This window comes from Myodes glareolus, chromosome 24 (genome assembly GCF_982192425.1).
Source record: "Myodes glareolus chromosome 24, mMyoGla1.1, whole genome shotgun sequence".
Lineage (NCBI taxonomy): Eukaryota > Metazoa > Chordata > Mammalia > Rodentia > Cricetidae > Myodes > Myodes glareolus.
The window spans coordinates 9,000,016-9,023,991 of record NC_142049.1 but is presented as its reverse complement, the minus strand read 5'-3'; the positions used below and the strand labels follow the sequence as shown (position 1 = coordinate 9,023,991).

Here is a 23,976-nt window from a genome sequence, read left to right as displayed (position 1 = left end):
AAGATAAACAGAAAGAAATGGAGTTGGATGGATGAGAAGGCAGGGAGGATCTCGAAGGACTTGGGAGAGGGAAAATCATGGCCAGAATATAGTGTTTAATTTTTTTCAATAAAAAAGGAAAATCACTGCAACACAAATCTTCATTGATCAATCATTACTAATCACTTTCGACTGCTTCCTGGAGTTAGCACCTCCCTGTGAATCTCATGATCTTCCCCATGAAGCTCATGGTTTGTGAAGAGGTTGGATGTTTGCTTCTCTAGTAAGATAAGACAGGAGGAGAAAATACAACAGACAAGACATGGATGTTGCAGAGGAAGCAGGGGGAAGGGAATTTGGAGTGGTTGGGATATCACTATCTGAGCGACAGAAGAATCGCCAGGCTGATGAGGGGGCTCAGAGGGTAAAGGTGCTTGTTGTACAAGCCTGGAGACCTGAGCTCCAGATCTGAAACCACATGAAGACAGACGGAGAGAACCACTCCTGTATTGCTCCGCGATGCATGAGCGCCTACCCTGCTGGTTTACAATGAAGAAGGTGTGTCAGATGAATGACAGGTTGGTGTCGTCTGAGCAGACATTCAGACACGTGATGTAGGTTAAAAAGGATCTAAGAAAACTAAGTCACACATGAAGCGAATGCTTGACAAATACATGTTTTCCTCCTAAAAATTGGCTCTTATTTTATTAAAAGGACACTTAATATTTTATGTTCAGATATTATAATTCATATTCTCAATAGCTTATTCCACAGTCTTGGGATCTCTGTAAATTTTTACTTTATATTTTTGTTCACAGAAAAGACAAAAGACTAGAATTATAATGAGGAAGCTCAACTTGTGGGAGAAATTTAACTGCTCAGATAATGAAACACCTTCAAAAAACCATGTATTTGACCTTTAAATATCAATAACTTTCATAAAACAAACATGCAAGAAATAGAAGGAAACCAGTTTCATATATATATATATACACATATGTATGTGTGTTTATATGTATATATGTGAATGTGTGTGCATGTATTGTATGTTTATATGTATGTATGTATCAGCATAACTTTCTTTATTTTTTTTTTTTGAGACAGGGTTTCTCTGTAACTTTGGATCCTGTCTTGGAACTTGCTCGATAGACCAGGCTGGCCTTGAACTCACAGGGATCCGCCGCCTCCCGAGTGCTGGGATTAAAGGCGTGTGCCACCACTGCCTGGCCAGCACAACGTATCTCACGTTCTCATTTATCTGGATTTTGTTTCAGTCACGTTTTGATGATGGCAGGGAGGACATATTTTTTCTCACTAGTCAGTACCTTGAGCAGCAGCTTTTATAGGTCAATGTGCCTCCTCTGAGTGCCTGGGTTTCTAGACACGGCACTAACTGTAGGGCGATAGGGAGTTGTCACCAAAACTCTGCCCTTTCTCATTTTGCTTGTTGAATGCATATTCTACCATGAATATGACTTATTTTTAAGAAATTCAACTATTTAAAAGAAGATAGAGATATTTAAAGAAACAGATCAAAGGAAACAGGACTGCCTACATTATTAAGAAGCCAGTCATTTTATAAGATCATTTCTTAACGACCGTAAACAAGAGGCATTAGGATACGGCTGTCATATAATGAAGAAAGATTATTATAAGTATCATCACGTGAAAATGGTTGTTGCACAAAACAAATTAACTCTTGACAGTGTTTTCAAGGGGTGATGTTAACCTTATTTCATATCTCTTTAAATCCTAGTGCCCTCTTTAGAGGGTACTAAATGTTCCATTTTTTTCCAGAAAGACATAGCAATTAATGAAGAGCAATTAAATGGAGGTTTCTTTTGGGATACTTGTACCCTTGCTAATTTACAATACACTGGGTACTATGATGGTCATATTAAAAGAAAAATTCAATATTTATGCTATTATTCTGATTTTGAGAAGATGTATTATTCTTGTGCTAGTTAATATTTTATGTTTTACTGAGTGTATTTCATACCTAAAAAGTTTCAAGGCCAATTTTTAGGTTCATCTGGATAAAACATTTGTTTATGTAATTTTTGTTCTTTCAGAAACCACAGCAAAACTGAGGGTGGTTTATCTTGAATGAAGCTGGACACAGGCTCTAAGGAAGCAACTATTTTTTTAAAATTTACTTTTATTTTTACTTATTTTATTTTATATGTACGGTTATTTCACATGCATGCACGTATGTGCACTTTGTACATGCATGGTATCCTTGGAGGCCAGAAGATGTCCGATCCCCTAGAACTGGAGTTCCAAACACTTGTTAGCCAGCATGGAGGTGTTGGAAACAGAATCCAGGTCCGCTGTAAGAAAAACCAGTGCTCTTGACTGATGAGGTACCTCTTCAGCCCCCAGCAACTGTTTTTAATATTACAGATCAATGCTTTCCTTGTGGTTCTGGGGATCAGGTACTCGGTCTTGTATATGCTAGACAAGAGTTCTCATTACTGCATTTCCAGCTCCAAATGGAGAGTTAGACGTAAACTTAGTCCAGATCGGAGAAGAGTGGAGCACACCGTGCACACACACACCACCTCGGAAGGAAATCGCGCTCAAAGGGTTACTCTATCACACTCCAAATATTCTATGACTGTTTCACCCCAGTTCTTCTGGCAACATTGGAAGGTAAATCCGCTCCCACCTACAAAGAGGCTGCCACTAATTCTAGGCTTCCCAGCTAGTAATGTGCGAGCTTCCTATCGACCTTTATGCCAGTTTGTTGCCATAACTTTTCCCAGAACCAAACTTCAAACTCAAGACTCCTGGATCCCCAAAGTTCTCACTAGGTTTTATTTTACATGGGACACATACATCTTGTATAGCTCAGGATGACTGTGAACTCATGAGTCTCCTGCCTCCATCTTCCAGTTGCTGGGATTACAGGTGTGCATTTTGAGGCCAACTGAATTTCTGTATCTTTATTAAACCTATCTGTGAATCTAATGGTTTTATTACCTATTCTCTTCTTGAATCTGTCTAAGTTTCTTCCTGTTTTGCTACATCTTTGATCTAGTCAACATTTTTTTCTCTTCTGGAATAGTCACATTACTCTTTGTGCATTTTCAATGTCTCATGGCTAATCACCATCCAAAAATAGTCATGGTGCAATAAGGAATTAAGAGTAAGTTTCTAATATTAAATTTATTTGTTGTATGTGTGTATGTCTCTGTGTGTACTTGTATGTGTATGGGTGTCCATGTACCACGTCACAGTAGAAGTCAGAGGATAACTTACAGGAGTCTGCTTTCTCCTACTGTGTGGCTTCCAGGAATTAAACTTACATATAAGGGTTCTAGCAAGCACCTTTACATACTGAGCCACTTTGTGAGCCCAAGAGTTAAGATATTTTGGGTGGATATAGAGAGATAAGAAAGAGAATTCATATAGTTTTTCATTGCATGTAGTTATAGATCTCTGTGGTATTGGGCATTCACTGGAGGCCGTGGAAAATTAATATTCCCTAGATTGTTTGGAGGTTCTAGCCAAGACTGGTCCTCCTCTATTCGGGGAAGGTCTTCCTCTTCTATCGAGCACGCAGCTTCGGGAGGGACGCACATGGAGCGGTGAGGGAGGAAGGGGACACCCGCCTAGCCAGCCAGATCAGCCGAATCAACCCTGGTGATCAATGGGGTGACAGATGTCACTGCCAGAGGTTCCCAGGTCCAAGGAGAGGTCCTCAGATCGTTCCCTGGGCAGCAGAGGAGAGGGTACCTGAACTGGCCTTGGCCCATCACCATACTGATGAATATTTTGCATGTCACCACAGAACCTTCATATGGCGATGGATGGAGATAGAGACAGAGACCCATATTGGAACACTGGACTTAACTCTCTAGGTCCAAATGAGAAGCAGAAGGAGGGAGAACATGAGCAAGGAAATCAGGATCAGAGGGAACCTTCATCCGACGATGGATGGAGATTGAGACAGAGACCCACATCGGAGCACTGGACTGAGCCCCCAAGGTCCAAATGAGGAGCAGAAGGAGGGAGAACACGAACAAGGAAGTCAGGACCGCGAGGGGAAGGTTCACTCACTGATACAAGGGGACTGATCTAAGGAGAGCTCACCAAGGCCAGCTGGACTGGGACTGAACGAGCATGTGATCAAATCGGATTCTCTGAATGTGGCTGACATGGGGGCTGACTGAGAAGCCATTGATAATGGCACTGGGACTTGTTTCATCTGCAAGTACTGGCTTTTTGGGATCCTAGTCTGTTTGAATGCTCAGCTTCCTAGACCTGGAGGGAGGGGGGAGGAACTTGAACTTCCCACAGGGCAGGAAATCCTGACTGCTCTTAGGACTGGAGAGGGAGGAGGAGAGGGGGTGGGAGGAGTGGGAGGATATTGGGAGGAGGGGAGGAAGTGGAAATTTTTATAAATAAATAAAAAAAATATTCCCTAGATTGGAGATTCTGTGGTCTACTCTGGTCTATACTGTGCTTGCTGAACTATTTTCCATTTGGTAGACATCTTTTGGAGAGCAATTTTAATCCCACCACTCTGGGATTTAAAACATTTCAGTGACCTATCATTGATTTCAGAGGAAGACCCAAACTTTACATCTTGTGGGGCACAGCCTGCCTCTTTCTTCTGTCTTACATCTTGTGCTTCTCCAGCTTCCTCTGGTTTGATTTCAGGGCCTCCAGTCCTTTCTCCCCCAGAAACTGAATTCATAGATATTTCCCTCCAAAAATATTCTTCCTCATCATGTCTTCTGCTCTGCTTTGAAAAGTTAGCCCCTCCTCACCCTTCAGAGAAGAGAGAATATTAGAGGCTGCTTTCTTGGCCTTCCGATTTAGGTCATGGAATTCTTTCTGGTCTTGTTTTACACACACTTGGGTATCTAGGTGCTAAGGGTCAACATCCATGTTCCTTTCTGTCTCTACAGTAGGCATGACAGCTTTGATCACACTCCGGTGAGGTTTCATTTGGTTGACTGTAGGCCCATTAGCCATGCCTGCGATTCCTACCGCTCAGCCTCTTATAGCCAGGGCTGCCTGCCATTTATTGGAAGCCTTTAATGAATGTCAGCTGAATGAAGACGGAAGGAATGAGTTTTGCTCTGCCACTGCATAATGTCCCCAGTGTGTGTGCCACTCTTATTAATAAAGGAAGTTACTCCTAGCAGTGGGGAAATGCTGTCTCTGAGCAAACAGAGAGGGGCTTAAGGAAGTCATTTTGAGAGCTGTGTGTGTGTGGTGTAGCGCACGCCTTTAATCCCAGGGAGGCAGAGGCAGGTGAATCTCTATGAGTTTGAGGCCGACAAGGTCTACAGAGTGAGTTCCAGGACAGCCAGGGCTACACAGAAAAACCCTGTCTTGGAAAACAAAAAAAAAAAAAAAAAAAAAAAAACAAAATAAAACAAAACAACAGCAACAAAGGGAAGTCATCTTGAACTAAAATAGTTTGGATATTCTTGTTTTTTTTAGAAACTTAGCCGGTAGAATCAATGAGTCTACCAGGAATCCTATTTGGATTAGCATTCCATGAGCCATATTAAAAACGGGCACTAAAAATGGACACTTTATCTTCCCTAGACTTGACTTTTCTATAGAAAACCTGCTCCTATTTGTAATTCTGAGAATTCAGATTACTGCCATTATTTCAGCATTCTGTATACTTGATTTCCCGAAATAGATTTTTTTTTCATTTTACTTGCTTTTAGACTCCATCAATTTATTTTAAGGCTCGGGAATTATAGTTTAATTTATGAAATTAGTAAGCTTTGGATACAATGGACCTATAAACTAAGAGCCGTGTACAGTAAATTGTTGATTTAAAACTCCCTAAAAGAAAGAAGCGCTTTTATTTGAATTAAACTTGAAACATAAAAAGCTCAGATTCTATTGAACACAGAGCAACTTACAGATACAAATCCTCTCTTTCTGTGAGTTTGTGAAAGCAGAATTTCTACACCTTTAAAAGATAAGAAATAGAAAGAGGACACTTAGGAATTACCTGCTTACTGTAATTTTATATTTTCCTTTCATAACATGCTTAATTTAAATTTCATACAATGTCAGATCAAGAGTCTAAAGAATAATCTTGCCATTGTTAGTTTCAGGCCAGCAGGGTTTTATCTGACTGAATCTCATCCTACCATCCCACCAGCCTCCACCCACACTGCCAAAATCAATCTCTCACCACAGGGAACCAGGGTTCAGAAAGGCGGTGTGTCTTGAGCATGATCAATAAGGCACTAGCTAGAGACTAATGGGCTGGAGAAACAAATGCTTCATTACCTGCTTCTAAATTTTGAAACCAGCTTAAGCAAGAGGCTACTCAATCAGATGCTTTGGTCAACTCGACTGAACGCCAGGAATATGAACTGAGTTTCCTAGGTATTTTAATTCGCCTGGGTTTGCATCCCTCTTCCACACTGTCTTCTGAAACCTGAGTTTCTGTATGAACTGAAAGGGTTGGCTAGTAACGATGGTTTTCTCTGTAGCAATATAGTGAGGAATGCTTTTAAAGTCATTTCTTTCCAAGCCTTTGATTTAAGTATGGCAAATGGTAGGTGTGGATCTAAGGAACTTGATTTTTCAGGATATTTCCAGCACATGGAATATTTGGCTCCTTCTAGCAGTGAGTAATTTATCTTAGAGGAGGCCAAGAGCTCCCCGCTTCCAAATTAACAAAAACAACAGCATATTTTTGTTGCTTTGATGTGAGTTTGATAGTTAACATTTCAATAGCAGACAGCGAGGTCAGTGGAGCTTTCTGAGTTAAAAAGTGGTGCCTGCTTCTATTCTGGCTGAATTGCTCAGGTTCAGAGTGGGCTTTTGGCATAAAAAGACAGACTCAGCATCATTAATCGTCAGGGTATATGGAGAGAAACTCTCATGGATTTACACACTGCATAGTCATGACCTGTAGATGAGAGCAGGGATGAAACAAGAGATTGTGGAAAGGGCACATTGATTGAAGGAGCATCTTGGGAGAGTTTTTTGTTTGTTTGTTTTATTATGTCTACAGTGTTCTGCCTGAATGCCAGAAGAAGACACCAGATCTCATTATAGAGAGTTGTGAGCCACCGTGTGGTGTACCATGTGGTGCTCTTAACCTCTGAGCCATCTCTCTAGCCCTTAGCAGAGTTTTTAGTTGCTGGTCTACGTATTACCTATTATGTGTGTGTGTTGGGTGAGTGGAAACAGAGAGACAGAGATATGGTTGTAGAGAAACACATTGCTAAGCGATACAAATTCTAGTATCATGTGAACTTACCTTCGCTAAAAATTATTATATACTACTCATTAATAAAGCCCAAGTTAATGAAACATATTTAGAAATGTATTATGCTGGACGTTTTAGAGCAGGCAAGGATGAGCTCATTGATGAGGGATGATTTAGTGGATGGATGGCTAGCTGGAGGAAGGGTAGCCCATGGGTGAGGGATAATGGAAAAGAAGAACTCGTGATATAGTTGAGCTGTTTAGTAAAGTATTAGTAGTTCCAGTCTGGCATGTATTTTTAAATTAAAAATAGTTGCTTACACATGTGATATTAACCACGATATACAAACAACGACAATTAGAAGTTATCAGCTAGACGTGTTAATAAAACGAGGAAGCCCTGACCCACTCTAAGAAGTTTCGACCCATTTATGTTCTCAGATGATAAAGATCTTTCTGGACTCCGCTTAGGCACAGAGATTTGCCAGCAACTATAGTAGATTCAAAGAAATAAGGAGATGAGGAACTGCTCAGCTGGCCTTGGCTTCAGGAACAGACGGAGCCCCTTCCTATCTGTACACTGCCGGGCTGCAGTCCTGCAGGACGTCTTAGGAAGACCAGAAGAACTCATCTTGAAGGATCCTAACAACTTTAAATTTTTTATTTCTTAGTGATTGGAATTAAATTACACAGATTCCAGTTCGTTAATTTACTCTTGTGCAGTAGGAAGTATGAAGAAAAGATACAATGTTTGTGCAAAAACTTTCAAACCATGGAGCTAATGCTCCTTTATCACCTGAGATCATGGATCCTTTTATTTTTGAGTCTGAATTTAATATATATGTAGGTTCTTGTGAAAATATCCCACCTACCTTATTCATTTAAAAACACAAGAGAAAACAGGCTCCTGAGGATGAAATAGCATAAGGTCTATACTAGAAAGCAAGCTTTCCAATCCCAGGCCAGAGTCTGGGCATTTTTAAACACTCTCTATGATTTGGGATAATTTCTGACCAATTTCATAGCTGGATTTTTCCAGTCTTGCCTGGGCATTTAGGATACAATTATTTGCCTTGCTAAAACATTCTTCCATGCCACAGCCACTCACACACACAAACCTGCAGATGCATTGGTTTAAGAAAGGATTACACAATGTAAACATTTACATGTAAATGTTTACAATGTAAACATTGTAGAACATGCTTCTTCTACAGTGTAGATGCCCACATTTTTGAGAATCTTTGGGCTACAGAACCTATTTTCTTCAGCTACATATTAACTTAGAGCTTCTATTCAATAGGTAGTCCTAGTAAGGTCAGGGTTTCACACTTTTATGAAAGAAGTACATTCTATTCCTTTGGAGTTAACATTATGACTTAGGAGGTATGAGCAAGTTTATTTAAGTGAATTTCTGATTAAAAAAATAATACATTACTCTAAGAATTTTTATAGTGATGCATTAAGAACTTTGCCTTGATCTACAGAGGCATCTGCCAGGAAGGGATTCATTCTTTCTTCATCCCCCGTTCCTGTTTCTTTCCTTACCTTTAGTAGAGGCCACACTATAGCCAATGACACGTGACTAGGTTCAGTGTCTCACTAACTACGGAGTTCTAGCAAAAACACGATCTTCCTTGATAATCTATACTTAGAGGGAAGACACAGAGGCTTCTGAAATCCCCTGCCATTGTATCCATCCCTAGCAAAACTAATGGGTTAGGACCGATCATTGAATGACACGCCCCAGAAATAAAACCAGTTGATACAGCTTTATGTGACCTCCTAGTGCTTCAGATAGAGGAAGTGAACATGATGGTATCAGATGACAATGTTTTCATGGACCCAAGTACACCAGAGCCACTTTTCAAACTTTCATATGAACACAAATCATCTGGGCCTCTTGGTAAATTGCAAACGCTGGCTTGTGAAATTTGGGTTAACACTTGTCTATGTTGCTGGCCCATGTACCAATCTGGTAGAGGGGTACTTCAATAAATTCCTTATCCAGTTGTCTCTGTGATATCTCATCAACGCAATTTTCCAGAATCACTAAATATTTTCCTGCCACTCCCATCTTCACTTTATATTTCTTTGTGCTGGTTGCCACCGTCTGACACATAAGGAAGACTGGTCTGTCATTTCCCTGGGAGCATAGGAAGAGTCCAGAAAGAGAAAAGAGTATCGATGGGCTGAATCTGTAAGTGAAATCATGAGCGGGCTGATTCAACTTCACATAGCAAGTGTTTGGCTTTTAATTTCAGGAATTTGAGCACCCTGCTGAAGAAGAAAGGGTGGAGGGAAGCAGGTCCTCACACTGTCTACACGAGCAGACACGGCTACTGTGCACTGCACACTGAGTGAGAGGGACGGTGGACAGGATGATGTAGCGGAAAGGGACCACGTTCCCTCTGAGTAGAACTGTACATAAACAATGCTTCATTTTGTAGCACAAAACTCACCAGAGAAGACATTTATTGCTACATTATAATAACTATAATTATTTGAAAATCCGTGCTAAGAACTATAGAAATTTAACAGTTGGTATTTTACATCATACTTTCCTTCAGTAATTTTTTTTTCTATCTTTGGAACAAAAGTGAAAAGTCCAAGAAAATAAATATTAGGGCTCCCTCTGACCACCAATATCTTTGAGTGGAAACACAAATATTGAGGTTTATAAATCTCTCACCCACGAGTTTAGCGACTCTTGAAGAAATACCTGTCACAGCACCAGGGAGACTTATCAGTGAGCAGAACACAGATAACGTTTGCTTGCAGGTAACCACCATCCATCTTGAAGCTCAGCAAGATACTCTTTCCCCCTTCTTTCTAATACAAATCTCACCCATTTGTCAAGGAGTCGTTCCATTCCCACATTTCTACGCTACGCTATTTCTGTGTTGTTATGGACCCTGCAGGCTTATCCTCTCTATACCATTTCATGATTCTTTTTTTTAAACTTTTTTTTCTGATAATTGATAACGATTGATTATCGTTATCACCAGGTGGGATTTGAACCCGCGTCCTCGGGCACTAGAGCAGAGTGTTAGGCAGTCCTAGCCGCCGAGCCACGACTCCAGCTGCTCCATTTCATGATTCTTAGAGATAGGGTTTTTACCATAAATGTTGTTCGTATTCATTAGGAACTGGTTTTCATTATGCATAATAAAGTATTTTTATTTAGAAGGTAAAAAAATTACTTGGGAATGAATAGCATGCGATATACTTGAGGTAGAAGACAAAATTCCTAAGTATCTAGGAATGTTGAATAAAGTATTCAGTGGCTTCCCCATTAAGTCACCTGAAAGAGACTGAAAATGTATTTACTAGAAGCACAGTCTCCTCCTCCTTCTCCTCCTCCTCCTCCTCCTCCTCCTCCTCCTCCTCCTCCTCCTCCTCCTCTTCTTCTTCTTCTTCTTCTTCTTCTTCTTCTGCTTCTTCTTCTTCTTCTGCTTCTGCCTCTTCCTCCTCCTCCTCTTCCTCCTCCTCCTCCTCCTCCTTCTTCTTCTTCCTCTCTATCTCTCTCTCTCTCTTTCTCCTGTGTGTGTATGTGATACATGTGTGTATATATGAGTGTGAGTGCAGGTAGGCACATGTCATTGGGTATAGTAGAGGTCAGAGAATAACCATCAATGCCAGACCCAAGTTCTACTTTACTTGAGTCAGGATCTCTTGTTTGTAAGTGTATATACCAGGCTTGCCTGTGAACTTCAGGGAATTCTTTCTTCATTTCCCATCATTTTGTAGGTGTGCTGGAATCACAGATGTACACTACCAGGCCTGGGTTTATGTAGATTCTAGGGATATGAGTTCAAGTCCTCAGGCTTGTGAGGCAAGCTCTTCATCCAATGATCTGTTCTTCAGCCTAAAAGTCTAGTTCTTGACTACTCCAAAAGAAATGTAATAAGCCATGCGGTGGTGGCACACACCTTTAATCCCAGCAGGTAGGTATCTATGATTTGAAGCCAGTCTGGTCTACAGAGTGAGTTCCAGGACAACCAGGGCTACGCAAAGAAACCCTGTCTCAAAAAACCAAATCCAAAACCGAAAAAAAAGTCATGTAATAACATTTCAGTATTATTACCAAGGTTACAATACTGACAGAAATGAAAGAGGCCGGATAAGAATTCTCTAACAAGCCAGATGGTGATGGCACACACTTTTAATCCTGGCACTCAGAAAGCAGAGGAGGATGGATCTCTGTGCATTCAAGGCCAGCCTGGTCTACAAAGTGAGTTCCAGGACAGCCAGAGCCGTTACACAGAGAAACCCTGTGTCAAAAAAAAAGAAAAAAAGACAGAAAGAAAAAAGATTTCTCTAATGAAATCTCATAGCCTTCATAGCATACTCTTCAATTCACTTGTTAATTTAAAAGTAAATTGTTTGTTATTTCCTTAAGCTATTTTGCAATTTAAATGTCCTTAGACAACCAAAACAAAAATCCAATCAATCGTTCATTCCAAAGAATAGTTCACTTCAGGCTTGACTACCCATAAAGTTTACAAAAGGGAGAACATAACTGATTTCTTCCTGTTGCTACTGCCTCCTTTCCAACACTGACAAAGTTGTGGCACATGAGGCCCCATTAAATCAGGGCCATCATCCTGAAAATGCATTCTGTAGGCTGATGCTGCGAAAGATGCTTGTTGCCATTGGCAGGTTTTGTTATGGCCGGCAATGGATGTAATTCGTAGGACACGCTTTTCATGGGCGTCTTGATGGAGTGGAGTCTGTTATTCCTCTGGAGTGCAGCACTTAACAGGAAGCTGGGGCAAGTTCCAGGGGGAAGCCTGGAGATTTACACTGTGGAACTAGGATGTGGTGGCTTCAGCTTAAGCTCCGGCGCTCGCAATCAACCAGTTCAAGGTTATTTAAACACTAGCTCAATGAGTAAGCTTTCTGGTAGTATAACCAGGATACAAGGCATCATATTAGTCTGTGGAATTATCTGAGGCAGCAGTTTCAGAAACAGAAAAAAAAACAGCTAGGGACTTTAATCCCTGTGTTGCCGGATGGCGAAGGGTTTAGAGTTCAAGAATGGAAGGGGCCTTTGAAAACATGGAAGATAGTATGAAGCAGTTCTCACTAGGATTGATAAAGAATTTGTTAAATTATTCTAATCCATTTTCTGTTTTATAATAGATACTTTCGGAAACACTCCTGTTTGGGGAAAAATGCACCAATATTTAAGAAGCAGCAGGGGACTGGAGAAATGGCTCAGTGGTTAAGAGCAATGACTGCTCTTCAAAGGACCAGGGTTTGATTCCCAGAACCCACATGGCAGTTCACAACTGTCTATGACTCCAGTTCCAGTGGATCCAACACCCTCACACAGACAGACATGAAGGCAAAAACACCAAAGCATATTAAATAAGTATTTTTTTTTTAAAAAAAAAGAAGCACAAAGACTTCCTGGCAGGATCTAGAAAGCGTGTGCTCATCACGCATCTAATCTTTGACCACCATGCTTGACATGCTCTCTTTACCAGTTCCTTGGCCACATGACACAGACTGACAGGCCCGGGCATTCACTAAACTGTTCAACTTGCTTGCAAATTCTGATTCTAAAGACAGGAGCAAACCAAACCAATACGGCAATAGGCACAAGAAAGAATTTTATTTATTCCTTTGTAGAGTATGCTGTTCTATCTATAATGATAAGATCTAGGCTGCCGTAGACAGGACCCAAACGTCAACTTTCCATAGGACACGCAGTGACAAGATGTTAGTGAGAAATCATCTGAAAGGACAAAGGAGTTCTTTACACCCCGCTCTCGAAGCTCGGAGCTCGTCTCTCACAGCTTGCAGTTGCATCCCCAGCTTTTGAATTCGCTCCTTTCCTAGCCAAGCAACCTGCACTTTGTGAAGATGGAAGTCATAGTCCTCTTCTTATGGCACAAGATCTAACTCCACTGTGTTGTGTTTATGTTTCATTAGCAAAGGACCATTACACACCACACACACACAATTTTCACTTCCCAGTTGTATCCCTAAGAATCATTCTAATAATAAACAGATATCTAAATGAAGAAAGAGCTAATCCCATTTGGGATATGTCATCAATGCACAGTTGGCCAATCCAACTGGTAACGGCGGCATCTCTCCAAGCACCTGTCTTTTTTCTTTTCAGTGATTGATCCCAGAGAACGGCGTAGCTGAGAAGTGGGTGGAACATTGAAAGACTTATTAGCATTAAGGCATTCCCTTGAGCAGAAGCAGTGGTCTACTTAACAGGGAATTTGCTTCTCCAGTATCTGTTGGTGACTAGAAGCGACGATAAATGCAATAAAGCTGGCTCTGGTTTTGGAGGGTTTTGAGTTCATGTGTTCATATGAGCTTTTCTAACTGCCCAACATTTTCCTGGAAGATTAGAGATAACAGTTTTGTGAGATTTGGGGGACGTTAATCAAGTTTCCACCGTAAGTAGTTTAATAAAAATATTCCTGGTTGTGGTCAACATCGGCACTGGCAACCCGTAATGTAGCCACAAAGAGCCATTCTGGAACAGTCAGAGCATGAATGTGGACTGACCTTCAGGTTGGTATTGTGCTATGATTGTCACCGTCTGCCCGGCCCCCTTCAGTGCCGCAGCTGCCTGCTCATGAGAGGCTCCACGGAGATCGATGCCATTCACCTAGAAGACAGACCAGAGTTTTAGGCACAACGTCTCATTCTCACCGACAGAATGCAGACAGCAGAAAAAAGTTTTCCAAAATTAATAAGCTATCTAAAATTATGCCCCATCCCTCAAAACAAGAATCCTCCATTTCTCATTGAGGTGTTTCTTAGTTCAGGAAGTTTCCTAGTCATGATTACTTTTAGAAAGCAGGGGTATGCAATTTTATCCGGTGTTTGTGGCACAGCCTGGCTGGGTTGGAAATATTTTGTCTATCTCTGTCCACAAGGGTCTTAGTGTGTGTGTTACTATTTTCCCGTGGGTTTCCCAGATTTCTGGGGCAGATTGGCTTTAAAATTAGGGGTGGGGAAAATGATAATGAAGAGAGACACATGTAGTACCACAGACAAGTGCGTGCCGACAGATTCATACATTCAGACGTCGTTCTGGGGAGACGGTAGGGAATGGGGCTGGCTTGCTGCCAGAGCCCTCTCTTTGGGTATGTGCCTAGTCCTGTCATATGGAGCATGGTGAGACAGCCCTGAGTCCTGTTCCAAAATAAACTCGACTGCCCCATTTCTCATGCCCAATTCCATAATGAATTCTGACAAAATGAAATAAGGGGTGCCTGGAGTTTGTTCTGCTGTCGCTAAGTCCCGTTTTGGAGCCCAGACTGGAAGAGAGGCAGAGCATCTATAAAACAAGCCCTAGACTCTGCCGGGAAGGATAAAATCATCAGCAAGTCAAATTCAATGAGAAGCCAAAGCTGAAATCTTCCTCCAAACAATAGGGCCAATAAGTCATCAGGATACAATTGCCCAGTGCTCTGTGTCCCTCGGAGAAGGCTCGAAGGAGAACAAGAAGTTTACCTGACGGAAGCGAAAACACAGCGAGTCTGGCTTTCTAAGTAACACAGATGGCACCTTCACTGTGTTTCCTTTTGTACACAGAGCAGGATGCTACATCCAAGAGAAGTTGCTCAGCTCATCTGCACGTTCAGTACATTCTCTTGCTTTGGCTGTGGGCAACTGTCTTTACTAGAGACTCTGAGTAGTTAAAGGAAGGGCGTGGTTACCGCTTTGTTTTTCTAACTGGCTTGGCTCACCTGTGATCTTCAACTTTACATTCTTGTTCCCTCAGAATAATGCTATTAATGTCTCCCCATTAACATCTATAGTTTCTTTTGCCTTTTCCTCTGGAGTTCTATCCTGGTGAATATTTTTCTGCAAGCATTGGCTATGTATTAGTTTGGGGGCGTTCACTGTGCTAGGCCTGGCACACTGTGCTGACCATTAAATGAATGACTGCCATATCATAATTCTCCCTGAACCTGTTTCCTTTTACTTCGGAAGGAAGGAATGGTTAGGCTAGTAGGGTCTAAAGCCGCTCTAGCAGTAGGCTCACATGCTTGCATACTTGATTCCCAGCTAGTGGCAGTATTGGGGAAGGGAGATCATGGAACTTTAGGAGGTTCAGCCTTGCTGGAAAAAGTACATCATTAGAGACAGGCTTGGAGGCTTTATAGTCTCATCCTACCTCCTGCTTCTGCTTCCTCTATATTGTTGGGATGTAACCCCTCAGCTTCTTGCTCCAGTGGTCAGCCATGTCTCCCCTGCCCTTATGAACCTTCCCTCAGGGGTCATAAGCCAAAGTAACTCGTTTTTTCACTATCAGTTACTTCAGGTCAAGGTATTTTATCATAGCAAGAGGAAAGGAACTAACAACTACCCCCACTCCCCACCATGAACTGAGAAATTCTAAGCTACTGGAGAATAAAGAATAGTTATTTCCAAGACTGCCCAGGATGTGGATGGGTTGGCCAGAATCCTTCTGGCCAGAAGGGTCAGCAAAGGTAGATTTGTCTAGACATTTGCCCAAAGCAAGCTCAACTGAACAAATGTCAGGCGCCAAATAATCTTAAATAGTTTTTTCTCTGGTAAAGCAGTTAACTCTTGTTAAAAATGGACATTACCAGCCGGGCGGTGGTGGCGCATGCCTTTAATCCCAGCACTCGGCAGGCAGATCTCTGTGAGTTTGAGGTTAGCCTGGTCTATAGAATGAGTTCCAGAACAGCGAGAGCTACAGAGAAACTCTGTCTCAAAAACAAACAAACAAACAAAAACAAAAAACAAAAGAATGGACATTACCAACATAAAATTTCCAAAAATTACAGAAGGAAAAATGTGAGTGACCTCTCACCGTACCCACTTTCTCAGGTGTCTACTGCTCTGGAATTCTCCTATGTGAAGCATGCCACTGGATCTGAATTTCTGGTGTTCTCACTACATAAATACTTATCTATGCCTTTTAACTAATGAATTAAGTATTATATAAATAAGCAGCTTGTTTTGGTTTTGGTTATTACTTAACAAAATATCTTAGGCATCTTTTATACAAACTCATGTCATTCAAGGTTTGAACTGGAAGCCTACACTGTGTATGCTGAGTGACCTACAGTATCTCAGTGAGATTCTTACGGACATGGTTAAAAATCAGTTCCATTTTCTTTGTAATATATTTATGGAAGTCTTTATGTAGGATAAATTCCTTGGACATGGTCTTGGTAAGGCAAAGGGTATATGACTTTTAAAAATTTGTTATTGTACAATTAAACATTATTTATAATTTAAATGATAAAAAGAAAACCATAAACGCAATAATCTTATTTAGCAATAGCATGTTGATATAAAATAGAAATAATGCAGATATATAATACTCATGAATAAAATTAAACCAGTATTTAAAAAGCCAAAATAAATATCTTCCTATTGTTATCTTAAGAAGTAACTATCTGGAGGCTGGAAAGATGGTTCAGTGATTAAGATTTGCTCATGAAAAAAATCCAAGTTTGGGTCCCACAATTGTTAGAAGTCTAACAATCACCTATAATTCCAGCTCCAAGTGATCCAGTACGTATGTGCGCGCACACACAAACACACACACACACATACACACACATAAATAAAAACTTAAATATATAACAATCTTGATTATTTCCTGTGTATACTACTCATTACATTGTCATGAATATAAAACAACTTATGTGATGTGTGATTAAATATTTAATATAAATGATAGCATGCTGTGTACATTGTTTCATGTCTTCATTTTACTCAGTGAGTTTTTCTGAGTAGTTGCTCTGAGACATGATGTAATAAATATTCCCCTCTGTATGCTATGAATATGTTTTATTACCATTGGTTAATAAAAAAGTTGCTTAGGCCTATGGAAGGGCAGAATATAGCCAGGCTGGAAGAATATAGAGAGATAGTAGGCAGAGTCAAGGAGGTGCAATATAATTGACATAGCAGAAAGATTCCCAGAATACAGCCTCGTGTTAATACACAGATTAATAGAAATGGGTTAATTTAAGATATAAGAGTTAGCCAGGAATAGGTCTAAGCTATTGGCCAAGCAGTGTTGTAACTAATATAGTTTCTGTGTGATTATTCGGGTCTGGGCAACCAGAAAATGAAAAAGCAATCTCTGTTTACAAAATGGCACCAATGTGGGCCAACTACATCCACATAAAACCTTTGAGAGCTTAGGAAGAAGCTCTAGACACAAGACAACAGTTAAGCACAGCTTCTTGGTAGCTGCATTTTTTTTTTTTCAGATAAGCTCTGTTTGCTGGCCACAAGCAGAGGTATGGCTTCTTTAAAAGAAGTCTTCCTGGTTCATGCTGGTGGCATAAATGGCTTTCAAACGGCTCTGGCTCTTTCAGGAAGTACTGCTATGGAGTACTTACATGGGATCTGTGAGCAGTGTGTTACAAATTGCTTAATGGTAACATAGACCTGCTGTGTCCCTGGAACTGGGACAGTGAGCATGGCTCATGGAGGTGGTGAACATATCTCTGCCATGTTTGATGGGGTAGAGTCAACAGTCAAAGTCACAACTGTAGTCCTAGACATGCCTGCTTAGCATTTTAAAAAAAATGCTCCTTGTCAGAAAAGGATTTCAGGTACACAATAGGACAGATTCAGACATAAAATACCTCTAAACGAGACACAGTGTATTCAAAATATGTACGTAGGTTTAGGAGAGAGAAGAAAAAGAGTATAGACAAGAATATAGAAAGTCATAGATTAAAGGAGAAAAGATAATTAAATATTTTTTAAAAGTCTCATAAAGATAGAATATACACAGAGAGTATGGATTTTGTATATTATTGTGTCTTCTTTGAATCTTTTGACTGCAGAGAGACATTTTATTCTAGGGGCTGCTAAGTTAAACCAAAAATAAAGGTATCTTGTCTTCAAACTTTGGATCTAAGGATGTGTTACTAGGAAAAGAGGTTCTGCTTTTGTTTCTATAGAAGATGAGAACCTGTAGATTTCTTACAGGCGAATATAGCTAGATGGAAAAAGACCCCCTCAAAAAATATTTGTGACCCTAGAAATACTTTGCCCAACAAACAGCAGAAAGCAGTTTGGAGAAAAATATGACCAAGTTCCCAAAATGATTATTTAAAAATGTTTATTTTCATTTAAAGGGTGTTGGTCATAAGTGATTAATGGTCACAGTCATTTTTTTTTAAAAAAAGGAGGATATGATATGAATACTTTGCATTGGTATGGCTCTTGGTCTATTGATACATTTTTAAGATTGACTTTGTTATACTACATATATGTATTTTTGCTCTTGTTTAAGATATTGTGTTTGTGTAGCCCATTTAAAAATGTAATGCATAGTTAAGAAATACAGATTAATAGATAGTCATCAATAATAATCAAAGTGTAGTCATATTAGTTAGGTTTTCTAGATGTACAGAGATATATTTCAGATGAATAGATATTCTTCAAACCTTTCAAAGACCTATAGAATATGGCATTTAAAATGTTTTACGAACTTAGACTTTCCTCAACAGTGAGACATGTCTGCTTCTGGCACATCAATTACTTCAGAGAAGTTGATGGGCATTGAAGAAAGTTGTTATGGAATTTGCCATCAATATGACAAAACTAGTCATTTGGGCAAGAAGCTGTTCTTTCCTGGACTGCTTTACGGTACACTGTATGAACTGGACATGAAGGACCTACAGGAAAGTGACTGTTGAACTTCTCAAAAGGCAGAATGGTCCTTGAGGGTTCCTGCTTCACTGAAGAAACTGCCAGACATTCTATAGGACACAGAAGAAAACAACTGGTGAACTCTGCCAATGTAGGCGGAACAGCCTTTCAAATTTCCTGTTTCATGGAAAAGTCTGCCAGATACTATGGGTCTGTAGACTGAAGATTGGATGCCCCAACATTACAGAAGAATTTTGGGTGACGTCCAGGCAATGATATGTTTCTGTCAATTTTAAAACTTTGGAAGTTGTTTACAATGCACTTTCTGTTTACTTAGGTAATATTGTATCCTTCTGGGGCCTTTGAAGAGTTGAAGACAGATAGTTATAGGTATAGTTTTCTTTAGCTACAATAAAAGATAAATTAGATATAAAGTTTTAAACTCACAAGTATAGGATAGATTATAGAGTATTTTCATTAATTTACCAAATGTAAAAGAACTAAATTTATAACTGTATTTCTTGCTTGATACCTGTTTTATATATGTAATTTTAATTTGTTAAAGTTAAAACATTCTGTTTTATTTAGGCAGAAAGGGGGTGATGATGTGGGATTCCCCTCTGTATGCTATGAATATGTTTTATTACCATTGATGAATAAAGAAGTTACTTCAGTCTATGGTAGCTACTTATTCTCTAGCAGGGCAAAATATAACCAAGCTGGAAGAGTATAGAGAGAAAGTAGGCAGAGTCAAGGAGATGCGATGTAGCTGCCAAAGCAAAAAGATGCCCAGAACCTTTAATGGTAGGCCACAGCCTCATGTTAATACACATATTAATAGAAATGGATTAATTTAAAATATAAGAGATAACCAGGAATATGCCCAAGCTATTGGCCAAACAGTGTTGTAATTAATATAGTTTCTGGGTGGCCAGGAAATGAACAAGCAGTCTCCGTTTATATTCATTCATCTGAATGATATATGCTTTTATGCCACTAGTTCACAGTTAATAGATACACTGGTTCTTTAAGACTTTGCTATGATAAACAATTCTATAATAAACAGCAACTAATAGAAAGTTGAACAAAGATAATTTTGATAGTCACTGTCATTATCTCTAAAACTGGGGCATGAGTTTATATTCCTATAAATAAAATACTTTTGTTTTTTTCTACTATGCCTCAACATTTGACTTTTTCCATTTTGGTAAGTAAACAATTAGATTTTTAATTAGATTTTTTTCAATTATGAAAATAAGCATCTTTTATGCTAATTGGTTATTTTAACTTATTTTTACACAAAATGTCTTTTCTATTACATTTTCTGACTTTTTGTTTAGTCTTTTTAAAGTCTTATTGCATATTTAAAAATATCAGTATTGCCTTTTAAAAATGCATTTTACATTATTGAACATAAGATTTTATATCTTATACTGTCTTGTCATGCAGAACTGGAAAATGTTTATTGTGTTTCACTGTCTCCAAGTCATCTAATAAATTTCCCATGCTTTTCTAGAATGTAATTATAGCTTTAATTTGGCTATTTAATTTTTAATCAGTTTGAATAAATTGTGGTGGATGGAATCAAGTGAGTGGCCACTGTGCCTTAAACTCATAAGAATCCAAGTCCTTGGTCTTCACATTGATGGTATACCAGTTGGCCGAGAGGCAAGAGAAGAAGTGCGCCTTTAAGTCTCATGACATCATCATCTACCTGCTACATAACATTAGCTTATCATTCAGGAAGAACTTCAAAATATTCCAGGAAATCCATCCCAAGTTGAGTTAATTCCTATGATAAAACACAGTGCTTTTGTTGAAACTTCCTGGATTTTTTTCTCACTTCTTTGTTCCCGTTCAGTCTTCTGAAGACTCAGAGAAAAAAAATCATTTATTCTATATGGATTTCCAAATATTACAAGTCTCTGGATTCTTTTCTAAGTTAAATGACCTCACTTCTTCCTCCATATCTATATATTCATCTTTACTGCTGATCCTGCTTATATACTTCCAGTATCAGGAAACTCTCTTTCCAATTTGCCCATTCTATACAGAACCATGATTCTATAGATCATGGTTTATCCTATGATTGATTTATCCTATTGAATCCTAATGCCATTCAATTCCTCTGTGAGCCATAAGCATTATACAGTAAAACTACAGTTGACAGATCACTAAAAAAACTCATGGGAGTGTATTCCAATGAGAAACCCGATTTGTAGAACTTAGTTTTTTTATTTTTTTTATTTTTTTAAAGATTTATTTATTTATTATGTACACAACATTCCTTCCATGTATGCTTGCATGCCAGAAGAGGGCACCAGATCTCATTATAGATGGCTGTGAGCCACCATGTGGTTGCTGGGAATTGAACTCAGGACCTCTGGAAGAGCAGTCAGTGCTCTTAACCTCTGAGCCATCTCTCCAGCCCCCAGAACTTAGTTTTTTTAAACTAATAACTTTTAACTTGTGTTTTTAATAATTGCTGTCAATTATGTAGAAATCTTGTGAGGCCATGACTTTCCCCCTTCATAATAGGATAAATCATTCCTTAAATATGACTTTTCCTATACTGGCAAGTGGATTACTTTTTCCTATACTGTGGGGCCTTGGTGTGAAAGCATTCACTCAACCAAACCTTTGTTCTCACAGTAAAATCTGCATAAAGATAGTCCCCCACAATCATCCTTGCCAAGAGGACTTTCAACAAAGAAAGAAGCCTTGTAAAAATGTGGTCACATAAAAATATAAATAGGGACATGTAGGGCCCTGTCTTCCCTGTTCTTCGAGGCCAAAACACAGGATGCAAGAAATGTTTACGCTAACCAGCTTAGCTTCCCCTGCTCGATTCTGCCAGCCGGAGGGAATTAGTTCAGAGCCTTGTTTCTGTTATTGCTATGGTAATTTCACCTGCTAAGGAGGGTCCTCATAGGTGCCCTAAATCTCCTCCCATCTGTCTGTCAGGGTTCCACCTATATGGAAGGGTGAACAGGATACCCCCTACATGGAAGCTCCAGCCACTGGCGCCAGGCGGCCAACACTATGATCTCACTCCCAGGTGGGAGGGGGCTCTCGTCCTTTTGCCCCAAGTATATAAACCCGACATGTGCTGAATAAAGTTGACATTTACCCTTTGGGCAAATGATACTGGTCTGTGTGTGTGTGTCTGTTTAACTCCTAGGATATTGATCCAGGCTCACGGTTTGGTACGGAAAGGGAAGCGCATACTCGTATCGGAGAGTGGGGTTTCGCAGATTCGGGCGGGACAGGGACAGGCATTGAGTAAGGGAGAGAGCATGTCTACTCTTACCGATAAACCGGTCTGGGTGGCCCTGAATTTTCTACCAGCAGACTCAGGAAGTTGTAATCTGCTAGACTTTGCTCTAATAATCACCGAAATTTAGTTAACACACATTGTTTTTCTTCTTAGAATTTTGTACTGATTTAAAGCCCCATCCCAATTCTCCCAGTATCTACTGGGGAGTTTTACAGCATGCTTGGTACCACAGTTACTGCCTGTGGAACTGTTAACTCTGTCTGTGTGGGTATACAAACTGGAATCCGTGTGTGATTGAGAGAAACACTAAGGAGGAACTTCAAGAGGAAACACTGAAAAGAAAAGCAAGGAACAATGAAAGGGAAACATCAAGAGCGCATTGGAGAGCATGTAGGAAGAATAAATGGGACATAATAAAAAGACTTATGTGAGCTAATTTATTTATTTTCAGATCTTTTTAGTTAGTTTTTGCCTGCCATAGTGGTCCTTCTAAATCCTGAGAGGTTTGCGGGGCTGACACCCCAACATAAACCTCAATATATCTTCTCATCAGAGACTCAGCTATGTGGTTTTAACCAAGGATTACAAGAAGGTTGGTCATTCTGGTTATTAGCCTCCTATGTGTGCCGCATGAAAACCTATTCTAAATATCAGATCAAGATGACTCTTTAAAAATAACCATTTTAGTTATTTCCCTTTCTAATTTAAGAGAGGAGTAACAGCTATTGTCAAACAATTTTCTGTTTAGTGGAGAACAGTGACAGGTCAACATCCATTTTAAATGTCAGGAGAAGACAAGGTCATAGAGTTCTGAGATACAGACAGTATGAGCAGAGATGTAGGAGTTTTCTGGAGGGAGTACCACCGAGAAAAATATCTGAATGAATGATCCACATGAGGCTGGTTGAATGGTAGTTTCCCCAAGAAGGACACAGAAAATGCAGAAAGAGGAATAGGCAGAGTATTGATCAGACAGGGAACATGGATAAACATGTATAGTAAAGAGGGCCAGGCCACAGGAAACATCTGTTACTGAAGGACCAATGGGGAGGATGAGTAGAGGGAAGAGGGGAGAGATGGGGCAAGAGAAAGGAAGGTGAGGAGGGTGCTAGGGATGATGAGAATGGTGGGTGCTAGGTACGGAGCTTTGTTCTAAGTACCTTATCCAGAAAAACTCCCCTAACCTTTAGGACAACTCATAAAGCAAGAAAACATCAACTTCCATTTCACAGAGTTGACCAGTTGATATCTTGCTCAAATAATAAATGGTCGACCTTATACTTGGTGGTTTTATTTGGTGAACCTTAAATCTTCGAGTCTGATTCTTAGCCCTGCTGCAGTACTATCTACAGGAGCTGGGGGTACAGGGCAATCAGAGTTTATCCTACCTGGTATAGGGAGCCACTTCTCTGTCTAAAGAGGAAACAGTCTTACAGTCCTATGTTCTGGGAACTCAGAGTGCATAGAGAACGGGAGGGGGGCTGGTGTTCTTGCCACCCCTGTTATGAGACTGAGCGTGAACTAATGGCTCTGGAGACAGCCTCTGGAGAAGGTTTTCCATGGGCAGCCCTGACATGGTCTGTGGCCCTGGGGTACCCCATCTCACCTCATGTCACTTGCCTTCTCTAGGAACAGTGTCTTGGGAAGAACATCGAGTTTAGATTTGGTCAAGACTCTAACCTTAGTCCTTTCAATTAGTAATTCTAGGGCCTAGGGCAACTCACTACCTTCCTGGAACTTAGCTTCCTCATAAGATGGTACTAACCTCTATTTTACTAGACTGTTCTTAAGGACATTGGGGATGACATTAATTGTGCTTAACATAATACCTGACACATAGTAGTTATTCAATAAATGGATGCTATCTGAATTATAATATTATTTATTGTCTA

The 23,976-nt window shown here is 39.9% G+C and overlaps 1 protein-coding gene across 27 annotated transcripts in view; it reads right to left on the bottom strand.

The window, feature by feature from the left end:
* The window catches only part of Dlg2 (discs large MAGUK scaffold protein 2), a 1,777,227-nt gene that overhangs the window by 256,174 nt on the left and 1,497,077 nt on the right, over nucleotides 1-23,976 (bottom strand). For all 27 annotated transcript variants that reach the window (XM_085683002.2, XM_085683004.2, XM_085683006.2 and 24 more), the window contains one exon: nucleotides 13,711-13,813. In XM_085683002.2, coding sequence (XP_085539128.1) covers nucleotides 13,711-13,813 — 103 coding nt within the window. The remainder of the gene's footprint in view (nucleotides 1-13,710; nucleotides 13,814-23,976) is intronic.